The sequence below is a fragment of the Saccostrea cucullata genome, unplaced genomic scaffold (assembly GCF_032062105.1).
Source record: "Saccostrea cucullata isolate Sc308-1 unplaced genomic scaffold, CSIRO_AGI_Scuc_v1 ctg393, whole genome shotgun sequence".
NCBI classification, from domain to species: domain Eukaryota; kingdom Metazoa; phylum Mollusca; class Bivalvia; order Ostreida; family Ostreidae; genus Saccostrea; species Saccostrea cuccullata.
Window position 1 is genome coordinate 191,001 of NW_026929586.1, and position 21,500 is coordinate 212,500.

Here is a 21,500-nt window from a genome sequence, read left to right on the forward strand (position 1 = left end):
ATTCTTTTCGATGTTCTTCAATAGTAATAAACACCATGATCAAAAATAACTGTTGGGCGGGGAAATACACAAAAACCGTTTTATATATGGTCCTTTCTGTTTTAAAACATAATATCCATTTCCAAGACATAAATAATTTTGAAGAAGTGATTAAGAAGAAAAGGAGTAGAACTAGATGGCCCTCTTCCAAAATCCATTCAGGAAAAATCGAGTAACTTCTAGGCAACGATGCAAGAGATGCCTGTGCATCAGATTTTTTGCTGAAACAGCAACACGCATAAAGAATAGGTCCTGTAAGAAACGTGACTATTCCGTCGTAGGATTTAATTTCTGCCATTGCTCTAAATCATGGTATTTTTTTGTATGTCGCTTTGGTCGAGAATCACAGTTTTCATTATGTTCTTCGCTGCCTATAGTGTTTATATTTTGGATGCAGTGAACCGTATCATAACATCTCAAGTTTCATTTCAAATACTATTAGAAATTCTTCAGTAACTTTGTTGTGACTAAAATGAATAATAATGATTTTTAATCTTTTTATGTTGTTTAAAGGAAAAATTTGATGCAAATAGACACGTTTTTTTATTCACTGATCTTGCTAAATGTACATTACCATATTAACAGCAAATTACATGTATAATTCTTACAGTGTGCTAATAAAATTCAAAATATTAGACGATATAATTTGCAAGGTAAAAACAAACAGTACCTTACCTAGTTTTGAGATATGTATGAGGTAGGTTTAATTGCAAAATGTCGCCAAAGTGCACAGCTAGACTTCTTTAAATGTCCAACGTTTAAAGAAATCTTGGCGTAATAAAAATCAATACTTGTCACGAATTTTTCTTTCTATGGAAGAAATTCTCAAGTTTAAAAGGAGCAACTGACTGAATATGAAAAGTACAAATAGATACATACATGTAAAAAGTATGTACTTGATGATCGAAAAAACAGCTCTGCTCAACAAGAAAGTGAGGGTTAATGAAATTTTTTTTTGTTCTTAATTTGAAAAAAAAATGCACAAAAACATTGACTGGATGGCAAATTGTTCTATACACTCTTTAGTTATGATATACTTTCAATCATGGAAATTGACTAACTTGATGCTAAGTGGCATGTCAAACATTGCAATATTCTATCTCTGCCAAATTTACAAATAGTGTAATTTTCAAAATGTATTAAATAGTTTTTATTCCATAACTTCATAATTTTGTATAATTCTTTTTCATTTACTTGGTACTGTACAATATTTTGAATTTAAATTGGATATTTTTAATTTGCATTCTCCGTTTTTAATACGTGATAAAAAAAAACCTTTTTTCAATTTTTGAAGAACAATATGCACGCTAACTTTCATTTTCCATATTTATTAATTTAATACTAATGGCAATTTGGCCATATCTTTTTTGAATGAAAAAAAAAGTTAAATTGTAATATATATTATAATACAAAATATCTGATACATTGCAAATCATGTTAAACATCCAGTTTTGTCTTTCATCCCATAATGTCCATAGACATCCAATATTGTCTTTATATCACATTTTACATCCCCAATATGTCCATCATATTTATTGGTTAAATCAAAACACTATATATGAAATCCTTAAAATGTGGCCGCTTTCTTGTGTCATTGTACCCGTAGTTTATTATACCCAGCCAATACTTATTTCTGCAAAACATTTTTTACATAAATTATATATTGTTTTTAAATCAAAAGCAGGTAATTTCTTTCTGATATTTCTTGCCAAGTTCAAGGCATAAAACTAAAGTTTGTTCAGTCTACACTGCTCAATGTTTTGGTTTGACATAGCTTGAAAAAGCAACAGTTCAATATGAACATATAAAGCAATGATAAAATGATTGAATAAAGCATGAAAACTCTTGTCTTATTCCAGGAATTCAAATTCAATCACTGTCATGTTTTCCTTTTCTTATGAATCCGAATCTGTAAAAAGATCAATTGTATAGTTAGCAATATATATTTGTGTAAAAGATTACAGGATGTACCTGTATGTAGTTATTGGTTACTTAATTTTTGTGTGATAAGATGTAATTAAGTACTTGTATCTTCTTTTCCTTTACGGAGAAGTGTTTATTAAGACTGCTTAAAAATTAAATTTCTAATAAGTTTGATTTCATTTTAATTATGAATAGTATGGTAATGTTTAAATAATTTTATCATAGATACATGTAGGTCAGATCTTACTCAGAGTTGAAGCATAGACAATGGACTTGGCGCTTTTTCCGTGCTCATTAAACATTGCAAGGGAGATGTTGTATCGAGTTCCTGGTTCTGAAAAACAGCATATTTCCTTTTAAAAATATCATTTGAAAGTTGTTACCTGAAGAGATTTACTGATGAGATCAGAAATATTCTATCTTCTTTAAGGACAGATGATACAAACAAACAAGAGGCCCAGGGGCCACAGCGCTCACTTGAGCACATCAGCTAGGAAAAAGCACATATCTGATCAGAACTGAAAGTTTACTGAGGGGGGGGGGGGCTTGAATTTTAATCCCCCAGGGGGTCATGATTTAAACAAACTAGAATCTACACTACCCGAGGATGATTCCATATAAATATCACTAATCATGGCTTTGAAGTACTTGAAAAGAATATTTTAAAAGTTTTCCCTATATATATTCCTACGTAAAACTTTGGTTGGCCATTTTTGCCCCACCCTAACTCCCGGGGGTCATAATTTGAACAAATCTGAATTTAACTACCTGAATATTATTTCACATGAGTTTCATCTTTCCTGTCTCAATGGTTCTTGAGAAGAAGATCTTTAAAGATTTTTCCTATATATTCCTATGTAAAACATTGATCAGCCATTTTGGCCCACCCTACCCAGGAGGTCATGATTTGAACAAACTTGAATCTACACTACCTGAGGATGATTCCACATGAGTTTCATCTGTCCTGGCCTAGTGGTTCTTGAGAAGAAGATTTTTAAAGATATTTCCTATATACTCCTATGTAAAACTTTGGTCGTCCATTTTGGCCCCACCCTAGCCCCGGGGGTCATGATTTGAACAAATTTGAATCTACACTACCTGAGGATTATTTCACATGAGTTTCATTTTTTCTGTCTCAATGGTTCTTAAGAAAAAGATTTTTATATTCCTATGTAAAACTTTGATCAGCCATTTTGGCCCCACCCTACCCCAATGGGTCATGATTTGAAACAAAAAATCTACACTACCTGAGGATGATTCCACATGAGTTTCAATTGTCCTGGCCCAGTAATTCTAGAGAAGAATATTTTTAAAGATATTTCCTATATACTCCTATGTAAAACTTTGGTCGGCCATATTGGCCCCACCCTAACCCCGGGGGTCATGATTTGAACAAACTTGAATCTACACTACCTGAGGATGATTCCATACGGATTTCATCTTTCCTGGCCCAGTGGTTCTTGAGAAAAAGATTTTTAAAGATTTTTCCTATATACTCCTATGTAAAACTTTGGTCGGCCATTTTGGCCCCACCCTAGCCCCGGGGGTCATGATTTGAACAAACTTGAATCTACACTACCACATGATTCCACATGAGTTTCATCTTTCCTGGCCCACTGGTTCTTGAGAAGAAGATTTTTTAAAAATGCCATTAATTTTTCTCCAATTCATAATTATCTCCCCTTGGAAAAGGGCATGGCCCTTCATTTGAACAAACTTGAATCCCCTTTACCCAAGGATACTTTGTAACAAGTTTGGTTGAAATTGGCCCAGTGGTTCTTGAGAAGAAGATGAAAATGTGAAAAGTTTACGACGACGACGACAACGACGACAACAGACAACGGACAAATTTTGATCAGAAAAGCTCACTTGAGCCTTCGGCTCAGGTGAGCTAAAAATGGATGCCTGGGTTGGTATATATTTTTTGGCCTAATTTCATTGCAAATGATGCAAATAATAAATTTCTAGAAAATAAAGAAATTGTAAACCTTCTGCGATGTTCAAAAGTATGCCGTTCTGAAACCATCCTCATTATTCTATAAAAATATTTTTCACTTCAAATTCCATTTTTGTGCAAATTTGAATAAAAAATTAAAAACAGTTACTACGCGGTGAAAATTATTCATTTTACTCATTTAAACATGACCCAAGTTGTTATTTTCAAATTCTTTGATAAAAGTTTGTTTGTATCATCTGTCCTTAAAATTGAACCTGACAACTTTGTAAGACGTGTGTAAAAATTTTGCTATTGGTATGAAAAGTTAATTGTTTCTTGTAGTACTTAGTCAATGTGCAAAAACTTATCAAATATTTAAAATGAACCGTTCTACAAGGTAAAATTATGAAAACATTAACAAGTAATATTAAAATATTTTAAAAAAGACCAGACAGATTTTTTAATAAACCAAACACCTAATGAAATTTAAACTGCACCTTACCTAGATTTTTTATTCTAAAAGTCCTCTGACTCGCAGGAATGAATTCTTGGTTTTCATTTGATTCTTTAATCCCAAATCCTAAGGAAAGACAATGAAAGCACAGTGATTGAAAGTAAAAATTCAAATCAAATAAACTTAATTGCCTTTACTTCCATTAATTTTGAGATGTTTCAATGTTTTGCTCTATTTTTTCTGGAGATATTTGCTGCTTGTACTACAAATTTCTATATGTTTAGGTTGTTTAATTAAACACAACTATTGTGTGCTCAGAAATACACTCACATTCGACTTCGATGAACTTTTTTTTATAATTTTTTCATAATTTAGAATTCAAATTCATGTAAAACAAAAGTAATACACTTTTGAACATATTTCATCGAGAACATAAGAAGGATAGGAAATTTCAGTCGTTTTAATATTATTAAATTGTATCTATACCATGTTTATTTGTTTATGTTGGGTTGGAAAAAGGGTGACGTTTTTGTGGCATTGCCCTTTGATAAACATGTGCATGGAACTGTAAATTCTGAAATTTCCGTAGGGGTTAATTTTCTTTGTTTACAACATGTGTACAAGGCACGAAGAGATGCCCACCAATGTAAAATGTAAAATTCACAACTGTACTAAACAATTTTTCATTCATAAAAAATCAAATCCCCATGGACCAAGTATTTTTCATCAAACCAAGAAAATTTGACAAAATGAAAATATGTTATTTACAGTATATACAATTATACGTACCTAGGATAAATCCCACAATCACGTGAAGGTAGTCTTTAAGGGGTGGTTTCCAGTTAACATCCAGATAATTCTTTCCTGAGAATACAGATGTAATACTAGGTGTAGGTAACGCATGGGCCGTGTCTTCTATAAGAAAGAAAAGGAACAAATGAGTTTTTTTTAATGTGTTATCAGTTTTAATATGCGCGTTTGTTCTGCATATTAATTTAATCTCAGAATCTCTCAATCGTCCTCTCCTTTTCTCTGGCTCTCTCTCAAAAAATAAGAATGAAAAAAAAAACTGCTGTGCCACATCTAAGGGTGCAATGATCGACTTTTTCCAGAGTTTATGTTTGTTTACTGTTTGAAGTCCCCCTCGAGACTTTGTCACTCATATAAAGATGCCAAAGCCACCACTTGCCGGTGGAAACCTGCAAAACTTGATTTATGCTTGAGAATTGAGCAGTGAGGGATCTTTTTCGTGTCTAAACCTACTGAGACACGAAACCTCAATATTTATGCGGTCACATCCGGGAACCGTGTCTCCACGTCCCACACTGGGATTCGAACCCGCGCCGTAACTTCTTGATTCTAGAGCAGACACTCATACCACTGCTGCACATGTCGACTTTTTGTGATTAGAAAGATTACACGGTTTTTCCATGATTAATGATTAAAAAATACCTTTCAATAAATATCCAAAATACTTTCTTCCTTACTCACAATTTGAAGAAAAAGTTTCATTCTACAAACCTAATGAAAATGTTTTGATCTCCACTGTGTGTGAAAATTTGCTTCTGATGTCATTCTCGTATCGCACATTGACTTTGACGTAATACGTCGTATCAAAGGAGAGGTTCTTCAAAATTAGAAAAGCGGCTCTGTCCACAAATTTCAACCGCCATTTCTTGTCTTGTTTTTTCTTATAAAATACGTTGTATCCTATAAAAGATAAAGATACTTCAAGGTTTTACGTGCAATTGTTTAACTGAATTTCTTAAAATTACCAATTAAAAAAATTAAATCATATTTGTCCCAAAATCATAAATAATAATACAAAAAAAACCAAATTGAATCATACCCAATGCTGGTCCCTGTGTTTGGGGTGGGGGAGTCCATCTGACGTTAATAGTTGGAATATCCCCATAATTCAGTTCCAGACTCACATTCCTTGGAGCATCGTCTGAATAATTTATATAAATAACAATTAAATGAGAAAAAAGCTTACTTTTTAGTAAAAGTGGAGAAATACTGTCAAATATTTTACTATTAAACACTGTACACATAACCGTAACTTTTAAATTCTCTGAAAAAGAAAAATATAAATATAAGTCTTTTAAAGAGACTTTTAAATTCTCTGAAAAAGAAAAATAATGAATCTTTCTTTATATTGAATTTTTTCTGTCTTATTCTATGATTTCTCTACAAGAGTAAACAATGAGTCGAACGGAACGTTAAGCAGCTATCAATCATTTTATCTTTAATGAAATATCATACATATGATTTTCATGGATTCTTTTAAAAAATATTTACCAAATATGTCCTCATTTCCATCATCATCAATGTCTCCCGAGGACACGATGGTCATCTTTCCGTCACCTGATGACCAAAAAATAAATTCAGAATATGTAGATTTAGATTGCAGGTACTAAGACACTTAACAATATATACAGTCATTACATGGTATATGCTTTTGAGTTTCTGGAATGCATACATGTACGTAGGTGCAAGTACTTTATGTGCACTGACGGTTTTAGCTCAGAAAGGAGCAGTTAAGTGTCTTCGTTTTCGGAAGTCTTTATGAAAAATTTATTTTGAGAAAATTAATATAACTTCAAGAGTTTCTGATTTTATTTAACTTTTTAAAAATAACTTGCCCTCCTTCAAATGTGATCACAAATCTACTGTTATTTCTACATGTAGAATTCCTTGTTTTATATTACCTGCCGTTGCAACAGCAATCACGGGGTCACTTTCACCGAAACTGTTGAAGGCTCGAACACTGACAATATAGTCGTGGTTTTGACCTGAATGTAAACCATTGTTTTACATAAAAGGATTTTATTTGTTTTAGGTTCAATGATAAAAGAATTAACCATCGAAAATGAAAATACAGTCAAAATTACTTTTCAATCTACATTTTTTTGTTCTTACGGAGTTTGTGAATAGTGTACTGGGTTTTGCTTGAATCAAGGATTTCTCGGTACACCTCGGGAATGAACCTTCCATATCCTATGATATAACCATTAACAGGAACATCGGGATTCTTCGGTCTTTTCCAATCTAACGTAATCCCATAACGCACTTGTTTTGTCGTAAAATTTTCTGGCCTCTTTGGAGCTTCTCTGATTACTGCATAGAAGAATAGAACTCGGATAGAAATATATTAAATAACATTTAATATAAAAAAAAATAAATATTAAATATTAAGGTAAGCAAATGCAGAAAAAAAAATACCCGGAAGTGCCATAGTTTTACGAGTTAGCCATGTTGTAAAAGGTCCAGTTCCGTTACTGGTCGAGGCAGCCACCCTCATATAATAACTCGTACCAGGTAATAGATCTGTGAGGGGAAAATAGAGTTTGGTCATCAAAAAAATTCAAACAAATTTTAATTCAAATTTCAAAGAAAAAACACATATTATAATACAGTAAATATAACTGGTTGCGGATAATAAATCTTTGAGCGGAAACACTTGGCATACCTCTAATGACCACTTCAGTATTGTTGCTATACTGAATCGAGTCCCTAGTTTTGTCACCTGATCGGAACCCAACAACATACTGAGTTATCTCCCCATTCCTCTCTCTTTCAGGTGGAGGGTTCCATTTTAAAGCTATTTCCTTGAAGTGAATCAAATGAGTTCCTTTCATTATTTTCATTTTTTTTTAATTTGATGCTAAATCTCTTAAATATTCTGCAAAGTTTCTTCTTTATTTGAAAGTCAAATTTTATTGAAAAATATCATATTAAATTCAACTAAAAACGATCGTTTTTATTGACATTGATAACATTGTATATCATTATATTTGCTATAAAAAGATTCTTACCGTGTAATTTACATTGGTCACGGTAAGATTCTGCGGGGGAGCGGAGGGTGCCCCTGTAAACGTGTTGACAACAATAGACGAATCATTTCCGACCTCCTCATTAAAATAGGGAATCACGGAAATAGAATAGGACTCCGCGCCACGGAGATCGGTTAAAACATAGTTATTATAAGAGGGCCCCAGCCATAAGTCGACAATGTTCGAATCGTCATACTCTTGTGGTCGGTATCGAAGGAGGAAGCGAGTTAGACGATTATTTGTTGGAGGGTCCCATTGTACGAGAATAGAACTGGAGGACAGGGGCTTCCCCTCCAAATTACTTATAGCACCCATGGGTCTTTCTTCGTCTGAAAGTATATTTTTTATGAGAAGATGTGATTTAAGGAAAAAATAATTCTAAAGCATAAATTCTTATTAACTCTCTGAAATGTCAAAAGGCAACACTAATATATAAGATTCTTAAAAAATTATTGTAAACTTTTTTGAGGTAAATTTTATTATGACTACATGTTTTCGTTTTAACTTGTAACAAGAGTTTCTCTTCAAATAAAGATTATACCTGTAAAAACTACCTTTACCTGTTAGGGGTTTATAAATTCTCAGGATTGGATCACTCGCCCCTGCGTTATTTAAAGCAGTCAGGTAAACCGCTACTTCTTTTGTGTCATCTGAAATATATATGAAGGCTTTTATACATGTATCTTTTCTTTGACAGTACAATCATAAACAAAATCAGTTTTCGGTCGGCAGGAGATGCTCACTCCTCTATGGCAGCCGATCCCACCTCTTATGTTTCGGAGCCCGTGTTTGCTCTAGACCTGCTCCTTTTTTGTATTGTTTAATGGACTTTTTCAAGAGCTGTAATACTGTTCGCTATCTCTATATGTTTCATTGTACAATGGAAAAGAAAATTGATGCACGTGAAAGATAATTCCGTTTTATGTATATCATGTCGTTGAAAAATAAATTTAATATTATTGTTCCGACTACAGGCTGTTCACGTTCATATCAATATTAATAAAACTTCCCTCAAATCGATACAAGTTTATGTTACTAATTAATTCCCCCTACGGTATCTTTCAAATATGAGATTGTGAGACCTCTTATGCCAGTTCTAAGCGTTTCTAATCTAACTGAAACGTTTAACGTTTGTTGGCTATTCAGGAAAAAATGAAATGCCATAAAATGAAAAACGACGGATTGACATTTTTTACCAAATTGAGTCAGTGTAAAGTTGCGTCCCTTGTTGTCCAGTAGGTGTCGCTGTAAGATATCCCCCTGGTAAATGTCTAGTCGGTACTGTCTGACGTAGGTGCGGTACTCCGGGTGGGGCGGGAGCCACCGAATGGTCATCGCTGACTTATTGACCATCAGGAAGGCGTCTGCAGGAGGCGTGGGCCGCCTGTTCTCTGAAATAAGTGTACCATTTCCAAATGATTGACAGCTGTCTTTAGAGATTAAACATGCATGTGAAGATAAAGTTATCGCTAATTTATTAAGAATATCAAAATATCATGATAGTGTATTAGATGTATTTTCGTCTCCCTCGCTTTTGAATGAAAAAAAAGACAAAAATACATGTATGGCATCTTAGGCTTACTAGTATTTTTTATGTCTCCTTTCTAATGAAGTAATAATTTCATTGAGCTTTTCAACAGTTTATTTACATTTACTACTGTTTGATCATTTCGCTTCAAAAATATAATAAGGACAATGTACCAACACTCTTGACTTTTGTGTGATGTTTTGACAAGCAATATAAGTATGGCCTTAACGAGGCCGAGTCTAATTCGATTGCGCATGACTCTGCGCAGCTTTTTATTTTTCATAAAGTCATTTTAAGTGCGACAGTACACCTTTCCAGAATATTGTGACTTTGATTTAAAATTAACATTATTTGTAACGCCTACTGGTCTGAAAATGTGATTTTACGACAATGATTAGGAAAAAACGCTGAAATGGGTCTAACGATGTCACTGTTTTCCAATTTTGTAAGCAATGCACGTCGCTGCAGAATGACACATGACTCGCTTATATGTTCGTAGATGTTCATATACTGAAAACTGATGACAGAACATCAAAAGAAACATACTAGCAATATAAATATTGCTATTTTTTAAAACCAATTTGGCAATTTTAGCTCTAGATATTATTCATCGAAAAAATGAACTTTGTAATGAAGACCTAGATCAACCTAGATGGTAACCCTTTTTTTTTTCAAATTTCACAATTTGGTGACTTTTTACAATAACTTTCATATACTTCACTGAAACAGAAATCACCTCTAGGACAGAAATACAAAAATATGGAAAAAATGTGATAATTTAGCGCTATTTCAATCAACAATTTCCCATAGGGTTCAATAGTAAAATTTGACAAATATTTGAGATGGGCCCATAAGAAATCTTGGTAAACATGTGATTTTTTTTAATCTTAACTCTTTACAACTTACTGAACTGTTATGCCACATACACTTAATGTTCACGTCATAGAAATAGAAATGTACCATTTCCCCGCAAGCATTTTTAGCGTGGTACACGTTTCTCTAAAGTAAAGCGCAAATAATAGTATGACGTAATATTTTTATACAAAATTAACTTTTCTTGTTTCTCAAGATTATTGCAAGTATAAAATAGAAGGAAATTGCCATTAAATTTAAGATTAAATGAACTTTTTAAAATGCGTGAAAATGCGTGATTGCGGGGAAACGGTATATGCGTGATTTTTTTAGGAAATGGTATATGCGTTAAAATGCAAACTGCGGGGAAGGGGGTTAAAACAATAAATATGACAGTAAAAATTAACTAACGCAAAATTATCAAAATCCCTATACTAGGGTAGAAATAACTAGACTCGGCCTCCTTAATATCTTATTACGTCTTAAAAGTTAAAGTGTCCAAAACTTTTCCAATGACAATTTTTAGCACCGGTCTGATGCAGCAATGCTTATTTGTTTGGAGCGAGTCTAGAATAAGCGTCGTCTATGTGAATTTCAAACTACCGATATCTGTATTTTCTAATTACCTTTAAGCAGGGCCGCTGTATTTGTGTCCACTGATAAAATATGAGAAGATACTTCTTCCGTTCCGTAATCGGCGACAACTTTTATTTTATAGGTTGAATTCTTCCGAAGATCTGTGAAAAAAATATTAGACAGTGAAATCTATATTACTTTAATATTTTTACAACATTCCCCTAACTAGTAAAATATACAACTCTTGTACGAAATGAATTATGAAAATGTTGGACAATGAATTTTCAAGTGTATGGAATGTGTATATACTCCTTCTTGCCATTTTCAGAGATCTTTGATTCTCTGACTTTGATAGAAGCTATAATATGAGATCTACTTTCAGCTTGCTGTTAAATTATTTTTTAAATAAACAAAAACGTAATTTCCCATACATCACCTTGTAAAACCATTGTTGATATTGGAGGATAGGTCTTCCGTACACGGTATTCTCCGGCGTTTTCTCTCTTGTAGTAAACCTTCACCATTCCTGGTGGGGTGTCGCTATTTGAGGCCCAGTTTAAAACAATTGCCTATAAAATATTTTTTTTATAATTTATTATATTGAATGTCTTATACAAAAACATAAAACAGTGAACCATGTGCGCATAAATTCTGCGCATTCGCTATTTTTTTTAATATCACCCGTCGTCAAGCACTGTTGACTGTCGCTACGCGGGAGAGCATGGCTTCTTTATTCAGCGGTTAATAGTGTTTTCTAACAAATGTTTCTCGACCAATCAGATTCAACTAATTTACATGAAAGTATAATATTAGAAAGTGATCACAGTTTAGTAAGCATTCCTTACTAAAACAAAATCGCTGTTTGTTATAGCATTTTTATAGTTTTCTTTTAAAGTTGTACGAGAAATGTGTAAAAGAAAAGTATTTGTACCGTATCGTTCCATGATAAAATGTGAAGCGTTGGTTTTGGCAATGCTTTTTCTGTCCTTACAAAAATGACGTCATTTCCGCTGGATTGTAATCCTTCAGGGGATACTGCAATAACGGAAATGACGTACTCTGTGTTTTCTGTTAGATTTCTGAACACGTGTCTTTCCGATGCTTCTTCTTCACTTCGGTATTTCCCGAGGGTGTCTTTTATCGTTATTAAGTAGGTCACATTTAGATAATCGTGCTCGATCAGACTTTTCCATTCCACTTCAATTTTTCTAGAAGTTAGTGCTACTGCCGTTACATTTACAACAGGAGGTGGAATTGGGTCTATTAAAAAAAGATTTTTAAAATTGTTAAATAGTCAAAACGTGTTATTTCGAACTCGATTGCTCCGAGATATTATAAAATTTGCTGAGACAGCATGTGAAAAATACGAAGAGTTATATGTTATGGCTTTTCATATCCAAAAACATTTCCAAAGGGTTTTTTTTCGAATGTAAAGGGTTATTGCATGTTAAACTTTAAACAAATATGTTTCTAAAGAAGGACTGAAGTATATAGATGTTACGGTTACTATTTTAAGTAACATGCAATACCAATAACGGTTATGTTGTGTTCCTTTTCTATGTATTCCAGGCCATTCTGTGCTTTACATACGGGGCTCTGGAAGTCCTCAGGAATATTGTAAAGCTCAAGTAGGGACAAATATTTGTCAAAAGTATCTTCCTCAAACTTTGTGGCTTCATAATCAGTCTAAAAATGAATAATGATAAAACGTAAAAATAATTAATTTAAAACGGTTTTCTGCCCTTACATCATTTTGGGCTATCAAAATAAACATCTGACGTCCTTATGATTTTTCTCCCATTCTATAACATTATATCACATGTAACACAACATGCAATAACATTAATTATGTATCCTTCTAAAGCATGTCTAAATTTAATTTAGTACAGTTCTCTGTTAACCTTGGACTTTCAGTTAGGCGTGTTAACCTCGACGTTACATACCCGTAATTTACAGAGCCTTTCATTCATCATACAAAATTTAAAAGAGACCTACAAACCCTTGTCCTATCACCCATTCAAACTGAGGAGGGGGCGTTCCTTGTACGATACAGCGTATGGTCAGATTTCCACCAATCACAGCCACGTGTGGTCCTTCCGTTATAACTGACACAGGGACTTCATAAAAACAAAAATTAAAAGTTTAAAATTTCAAATATAACGGATTATCACGCCAGATAACCATTTTTTGTCCTGGGGAATACAAAGGACAAAAACGCTAAAATTAAAAAAAAACCCATTTTTTATTAAATATAATACAATGTATTTTATTCAAAATATTTGTCAGTTTACTTTATAAATTTTTCTCACGCAAATACTCACCATTTATAAATAAAATAGTATGAAATTAACTTCAAATAATTCAATCGGCGTTTTACAATAAATATTAATAAGAAACATTATTAGGCATTTCTTTACGCAGAATGCACAAATTATAACGATGGACTATATTGACATTTAGATAATATACAACATACCTGGAGTTGAAAACGAGGCTGAAGCCCTCCACATTCTTCTCTCTATGGAACTAACGCCTTGTACTGTGACATTGAACTCCTCACCGGGGTCAAGGCTGTACACCTCAAGGACGTAGGGGTCAAGGTAAATTTCTTTGTACACCTCCCTGATATACAGCTTATGGGAATCTGCCATTATAATTTGATAAAAAATTTCTATTATTAATTAAATACTATACAAAAATATGGTAAAAATGCGGATTCACATAATGTATAATGTACTGTCACGTTTTTATTTATGGTTACACGTGAACTTGTGTTGTATTTTATTTATTAGGGGAATCACTCGCTTGGGGAAAGTTTAACTTTATTCCTTATTTGGACCGCTCTACACGTGGGGGTCAGATTTCCTACGGTGGCTGTAAAAATCCAAAGAATAAAGAAATAATATATTTTTAATTACTGGTGTTTATTATTTGAAATCGTCGATGAAAGTGTATAAATAATTTTATAAACAAACAGTCACCAGTTACAAATATAATTCAAAATATTATAAAAATATGTTTTAAAAATTTCAAATATAACAATTTAGGAAAAATCCCTCTGTAAATTGAAAATCTAAACTTGCATAGATATAATATAAATCTAAACCACTAATGTTTGTAGCATGAATTACTAAACAGAGAAAATTTGGAAATAAAACATTATCTATTTTACACTTTTCTTTTAACTTTAATCATAGATCATTGAAGTGGAAACTAGTCCGAACTAAAATCATTTAAATATAAAGGTAATCATAACAATCAAAAGCTTGTGTATAATCTCTAAAGTCATTTTACAGTTTACTTTTTTTTTCACAAATATTTTTACCTCCTTACATTAAAGAGCGCGCCATGAATATAACTAAATTTAAATTTTTCTACATTTATTTGAGACTGTCGCTAAACCCGTTTATTACAATAAAACATACAACTATAAATCAAATACTAAATGAGTATGCATAAAATATGCAACAATAAAATCAAATAATTCAATCAAATTTAGAATCAAGAAATAATTAAAAATACTTATCAATAAAATATTATATTTTAAAAATTTATTTATGAGCATAAAAAGAATTGCTTTAATAGAAAATGAAGCAATTAACTAAAAATTATATGATTTACATACCTGTAAAAATCCAAAGAATAAAGAAATAATATATTTTTAATAACTGAATATACCTGAAAGTTGAAAACGAAGCTGAAGCCCTCCACTTTGGATTCAGGATTTTAGCCTCAAAATTTAGAATTTCTTAATGAATAGCCGAAAGTTGTAAAAATTTTCCAAATAAAGATGATTAATTAAAAACAGAGTGATCACGTGACATAAAAATGACCGCCACGGTAATTGAGTAAACTTGAACACCTGGGCAAGGACCCTTAGGCCTTCTTAACAAAAAGACAAAATCACAAAAGAGATTAACACTATTACGCAATTATTTGATTATCATGCTTATTGAACATCTGACTCTAAAAACTCATAGGTAAATACCAAAATACAATAGAAATCCATTAGCTGGACATGCCAATATTTGTAAAAGAAAGTCCTTTTTTTCATTACAAAAACTGTTTTATATTGAATAAAAGGAAAAAAATTTGAATTCTTATAAAATAACTTTTTGTTAAATACTAATTATTCAAAGAATCTGTTTTCTTCTTATACATGTACGAGTTTCTTTTCTTAAACAAAATACATATTTTACTAAATATAATGAAAATATATAAATTTATTGAATTTATTACAATTTTGGATTCACAAATTTTTATTAAAATAGAAAACACCTAATTTTCTATTTTAATAAAAATTTGTGGGAAGACAGTACTCTGAGATTTCGATATTTTGCCATATTTTGTTGTTGAAATCATACCTTGAGTAATTTCCACCCTATAGGTAATAACTTCACTAGAAATATCATTCCACGAAATGTTTACTCCACCAGAAATCTGCACAACACTGAGGTTGAAAAGCTCTCCAGGACTCGCTTCACCAAAAATAAACAAAACACTATATTCTTTGCATTACTAATACATAACATAAAATAGGGGCTATTTGACCAATTATATATACTGCATTGCGAAAAAGACAGAAATGACCCTTGAACTTGACAATATAATTTTAATAAATAATTATTTTAAAATGATTAAATACTGTAAGAGTTATTTCCCTTATCAAAAGGTTAATCTTCCTTAAATTCCGAAGGACAAAATACAATTCTAAATACTCGTAAGTAATTTAAAATATTTGAATATTTGATGCATGGGACGATATTATTTAATATCAATTATTAACGACATAATTTACGGTTTACTTTACTTAACGAAGTCTTCATCAGTTTAACCAGACTTTTTTCTTACGTGTTGACGGCAGAGTAGTAGTAGTTTTAATGGATTCGTCATTAGGCCTATTTCGTTCTCCCGGAAGTTTAACTAGTCGCCATGGTGAGTAAGCTCCAGTTGTATATCTAGATCTCGCCGCTATCCTTATCTTGTATGATTCTCCTTTTATCAAATCTAAAAATTAAACCCATTTGATCATTACTTTGTTGAAAATCCCCTTTATAGATAATACTTAAATTTTGATTTATTTGATACTTGTAGGTCGCTGATATGAAGCAATCTCTCACCAGAGGGCGTTTTGTAGCCCCGCTCCAATAGCTTTGCGAACCGCGCCCTTTGGTGAGAAATTGGATCTGAAGCTCACAGGCATAAAAAATGGAAGTACATTGTCATCCATGTAACAAAGTGAATATGATGAAAGATTGTTTTATCTACATGTTTTCTATTTACTGGTTTGATTAAATTCTTTCATAAAAGTAAAATAGCATATAAAAATCTTAATATGTTGAATGTTTTCAATATTATATTTTTTTAAATTAGTATTAACTTGTGTTTTGTATATGTACTCGTCCCTTTGAATTTATGTAAAGGAAATATACATCTGTGATGACGTAAATCAAATTGTTCAAATGACGTACCAGTTATGACGTATTGAGATTTCCAGGAACTGGCCACGGCTGAGCAAACATCCCCTCTCCGTACCCCTCGTCTTTTGTACTGGATTTTATATCCTTCAATCTTACTGTCTTCTGTCTTTTTAGGTGTCCAGCTCACTCGTATTTTCTTTATAAAACAGTTTTTTCAAATAATAATAATTATTTATAGTATTATTTTTTTACTTGTAACAAGGTCGATTCTTCACATGTAATAATTATTGTTCATTTCTTATTTCATTAATTTAGATTTTGAAATCGGAAAAGAGAAATATGATTTCTTTTTCTAAAAGATATTTTCTTCATATCGAGTAAATACGTTAGGTAAACAGTGAAAAAATGACCTTCATTTAAATCAAGTATTCGTGTTATTCGTATTCGTTATAAACGTATTTTACTGTAATTTTACACTTACCGTGGTTCCTACAGCTTTGGCCTTCACACTCGTCGGCGGACTGACGTCAAAATCCTTTTGCGTCTTACAAAACAGCGTTAAAGCTCTGGAAACTTTTGTCTCGTACACAGCCTGTACTTTTAGTAAATACGTAGATCCCACTCTTAATCCTTTAATGGAATATGAGCGTTTTGTTAAAAGTTCGGATTTTTTCGTTTGACCTTTTTTCCGCTTCCAGGTCACACGGTAACCTTTGAGATTCGATGCATCTTTCGGTTCCCGCCATTTTAGTTTAAAACTTGTTGGTGAGAGATATTTCACTTTTAAACCTCGTGGTTTTGGATAATTTGAATCGTCATCTGTAAAAAAAAAAAGTTCATTCTCAATTCAAATTTAAGTGGATTTCTAGACAATTTGAATTTTCAAAAAGTCTTTCATTTGTGAAAATCAAAAACAGCTAATATGCAGAGTGTCAGAAGCAAAGAATCTATCAGACTTTGTTTACCTACCATCAGTATATCTTTTCTCGACAACAGGTGGCGTAGATGTGGTCACGTGAAGAGGTCTGCTCCAATCGCTTAGCAACCAACCTTGTTTGGCCTTGACATAGAATATATATGTTTTGTCCTTGGTGAGACCTTGAACTTGTATTGAGTTTACTTCTGTTTCTGTTGTTATTGTTTCAGAATCTAATCAAAAGGCAATGAAAGAGGTTACAATATAAATGATTGGTTGATTGATTGATTGATTGATTGATTAATTGATTGATTGATTAATTGATTGACGGGAACAGTGTGATTATAAAAAGAATACCTTATCTGTTGATATAAAAGAAAATGAAACATTAAAATGTTTGAAAAACGTGTAGATGCACAGATTAAAAAAAATAAACACTGAGATTTTATAAGGTCGTGAATTTCAAATACTAGGTTATTGCCAAGCTACATGCACAGTTGATCAGTTTATTAGTTAAGTATTTTTTTTTCATTGAAACTGTTTCAAACCTGTGGGGTTTTCCCATTTTATGATATACAACAATGGTTTCCATGACTCTTTGTGATGTACTTCCTGCCACGTGAGATTCACGTTTCTTTGATCCGGATGTTGATTGTCAATGATGACCACTGCTCCGATATCTCTGGGGTAGACAGATATCTAAATGGGCCACCTGAACTGTCACAAACAACTGCAAAATAAGCATCAAAATTTCAATATACGTTTAATTTAATTTTATCCATTCTAATTTTGATACCATATATCCTGGTGAGCTTTAGCTGCAGTTCTGTAGCTCTCCGAAAAAATATATTGATAGACCAGAGAGCTACAGTGCCACCCATTGAAAAAACTGTATAGTTATTGCGCACAAAAAACTGCGCTCGGTTCTTGATAAATTCTTCCAATTAATTAAATTCTTACCTCAATTGCAATTACAGCGAAATTTAAAAAAAAAATCTTTCTCCTCTATCAAGTTCTCTCGTAGTGGACATCTGAACGAAGCATATTGGACCGAATTATCTTTGAAACCAAAATAGCAGTATACCTAAACTGTTCTATGATTACAATATCAGGGTCAGGAGGACTATTACCAACAATTATGAGGAATGTTTGGTTTTGGAAACAGCGAAAGAATATGTTAGGAACATACGGTTAGTAATATTTTGAGATCAGAGTTTTAAAAACATGGAGAAATATATCGAGAATCGAGTGCACTCTTTTGTGCGCAATAAATATAGATATAACTAGTTTTTTCAATGGGTGGCTCTGTAGCTCTCCGGTCTATCAATATATTTTTTCAGAGAGCTATACAGATCTGCAGCTAGGTGAGCTTAAGAGAAAAGATACCACAGAGTCTGACACATCTGTTTCATATTTGGATACTTTATTTGAAAAAGACGTTAATGGTAATCTAACAGCCAAGCTCTATTATAAACGTGATGACTTAACTTTTCTGTCGTCAGCTTCCCTTACTTACATGTATGCAGCAATATACCTTCATCACCTGCATACGGAGTTTATATATCTCAATTGATCCGATACGCAAAGAACATGCGCTTCATATAAACAATTTCTAAACAGAGGTAAATTATTGACAAACAAGTTGATGAAACCAATATATCAGCCGTCTCGTTTAAAGTTATCATTTCGTAAGTTCTATGGTCGATACCATGACCTTGTCAGCAAATACAGTTTATCATTGAGTCAAATGCTGACTGATGTTTTTCATTCTAATTGTAAGTCCATTATTTATACACTGAATTGACGACGTATTTTTCCGTTATTTCCCGATCACGACAAGGAGCACACGGCGAGTCTCTCCTCAATGGCACTTGATCCCACTTGTGATGGTTTGGAGGTCCGTGTTTGCTCTGATCCTATTTTGTATTGCTTTATGGACTTTTGATCTGGAATACTGTTCGTTATCTCCATATGTTTCATTCCCTCGGACTGTAACCTTGCACAAATATTGGCAACTGCTACGTAGCTGTATTTCTGTGTTTAGCAAGTGTGATTACATGTACATCTGAGAACATTTAACCATCAATAACTGATGTTACTTTCAGTACTTTGATTTCCTGTGCCGAGTAACCTTTAATTTCGATTCATGTTTGCTAATTGAATAAACTGATTCAAGATAAAATAACGTAAAAAAGGACCGTGAATTCGGCATCATCCATTCCAACGAATTTCTTATATACACTCATCATTTAATTACCCATTAACCGAATTTAAAGAGGTGAACTTTAAGAGCACAATTTAATTGGTGCAGTAGAGATAACCGCTGATAAAAAAAAACCTCTGATAAAATATTGACATTTGATTTGGAGGACCTAGCCCCCCCCCCCCCCCGAGTTCCCCCTCCCCGGCCCATCTTTGCCCATGCGTATAGTACAGGTACATGTATCGGGATATATATAAAAGTTCTACTACACAGGACTGCAGAACGAGACATTCTTATTTTATTGTGTAGTTAAAGCTGGATGAATTAATATTCTTATAATAACACACACAATTTTTTTTCCAAATTATCAACCGGCAATTTTAATAGGAGGCTGATTTGTCAACATGGGGTGCATGGAGGGTTTAGTAAGTTTAGGGTTTCTTTTGTCACATATCATTTATTAGGTTAAACAATAGGAAATAAGTTTACCTTTAACATTTCAATTCTATTTGAAATGCTATATATTGAATAGAATTGATCTTGCCTCCATTTTCAATGCCCGTTACAAAACCATTAATTTATTAATTTTCATAATACATATACCATGTGTATACCACATGTATACTGATTACATGCAAGTGTATTTTAAGCATGGTTGTCTTATCCCTCAATTTAGAGATCAGAGTCAAAATGCTATGAGATAAAAGCTATTAATCATGTTAATCGTTGATCTTTATCATATTTTTTAAAAGTGTAATTCTTTTTCTAAATGGAGGAGGGGGTTAGAACAATAAAAATTCTTCCACTGTTCATTCGACCTTGAACTTGATCAGTATGTACAGTAAATCTTGTCTAATCATGCCGTCACTGGTTTCAAAGAAATTGGTCAGATTAAACAATATTCCAGATTAAACAATATCTTTCACAAATAAATTAAATTATTGAAAAAGACGAAGTTTTCATCGTGTTCATTTAGACAATATTTTGGAAAATTCAACATGATCAACATCAGGATTAGAAGTGTATTGATAATAATTTCAAAAAATGTGGGGGAAAGTTAAAAAATTACATGATCCTAGTATTTTAAAATGAACACACGTACGTTTATGCATTAAGCCTTTTTCATTATGATTTCTGTTAATCAAATGTCTATCCCTTATTTCTGCACTAATTACGCGTGCAATTATATCGTAGATTTTTTGAAAAGAAGTAATTTCAAAATATCCTTCTTAAACTAATTTAAATATAAGTATACACAGTAATCATAGAAATAGTAACAAACTGAAACTGCAAGCCCCTCGAAGATCATTATCACGGTTACATATACAAAACAATTATTACTTGATATATATGTAAAGAAAATCACCACTGTATACGTATTAAATTTGAGGAAACACGTACAAATTATGTATATTAATTATTATCCCAAACTTAAAATTGAAATTTATGAACAAGTCTTACCTGTTAAGTAAAATAAAATTCCAAGCAATTCCCTAGATTTATACATTGTATCCGGCACATGTGTTCAATGCTTCTGAGTTCGTTTACTTTAACAATCTCTTGAACTTTGTGAAGATCTACAGATGCACGGCAGCCGATTCTAATTAAGACATTCCTTCATGTTTTTGAAAATTAGCTTTTGAGCTGTATCACCCCCAATTCTCTTTCACTGCGTGAAAACAGCGAGAGTTTGTGCTCGAAGTTTGATGTGCCAACCCGCCGAGTTTTCACGCCATGAGGTGCTAAGTGCTAATTGAATACCAGGGACCTATATACTAGGTCCCTGTTGAATACTGAGCTCAAGTTTTAATTAGACA

The 21,500-nt window shown here is 32.6% G+C and overlaps 1 protein-coding gene across 1 annotated transcript; it reads right to left on the reverse strand.

Moving 5' to 3' along the window:
* Positions 1 to 1,408: 1,408 nt before the first annotated feature.
* Positions 1,409 to 21,336, reverse strand: LOC134281330 (phosphatidylinositol phosphatase PTPRQ-like). Its single transcript, XM_062763814.1, is given in 28 exon segments — positions 1,409 to 1,948; positions 2,210 to 2,296; positions 4,401 to 4,478; positions 5,142 to 5,267; positions 5,874 to 6,062; positions 6,202 to 6,303; positions 6,654 to 6,719; positions 7,064 to 7,147; positions 7,275 to 7,472; positions 7,578 to 7,682; positions 7,825 to 7,963; positions 8,171 to 8,517; positions 8,749 to 8,838; positions 9,385 to 9,579; positions 11,195 to 11,305; positions 11,581 to 11,713; positions 12,076 to 12,404; positions 12,674 to 12,830; positions 13,140 to 13,261; positions 13,621 to 13,788; positions 15,509 to 15,622; positions 15,996 to 16,151; positions 16,616 to 16,760; positions 17,046 to 17,383; positions 17,534 to 17,713; positions 18,029 to 18,163; positions 18,166 to 18,210; positions 21,145 to 21,336. Coding segments are annotated over 28 exon segments (3,999 nt in total). The 5' UTR covers positions 21,191 to 21,336; the 3' UTR covers positions 1,409 to 1,934.
* Positions 21,337 to 21,500: the final 164 nt, after the last annotated feature.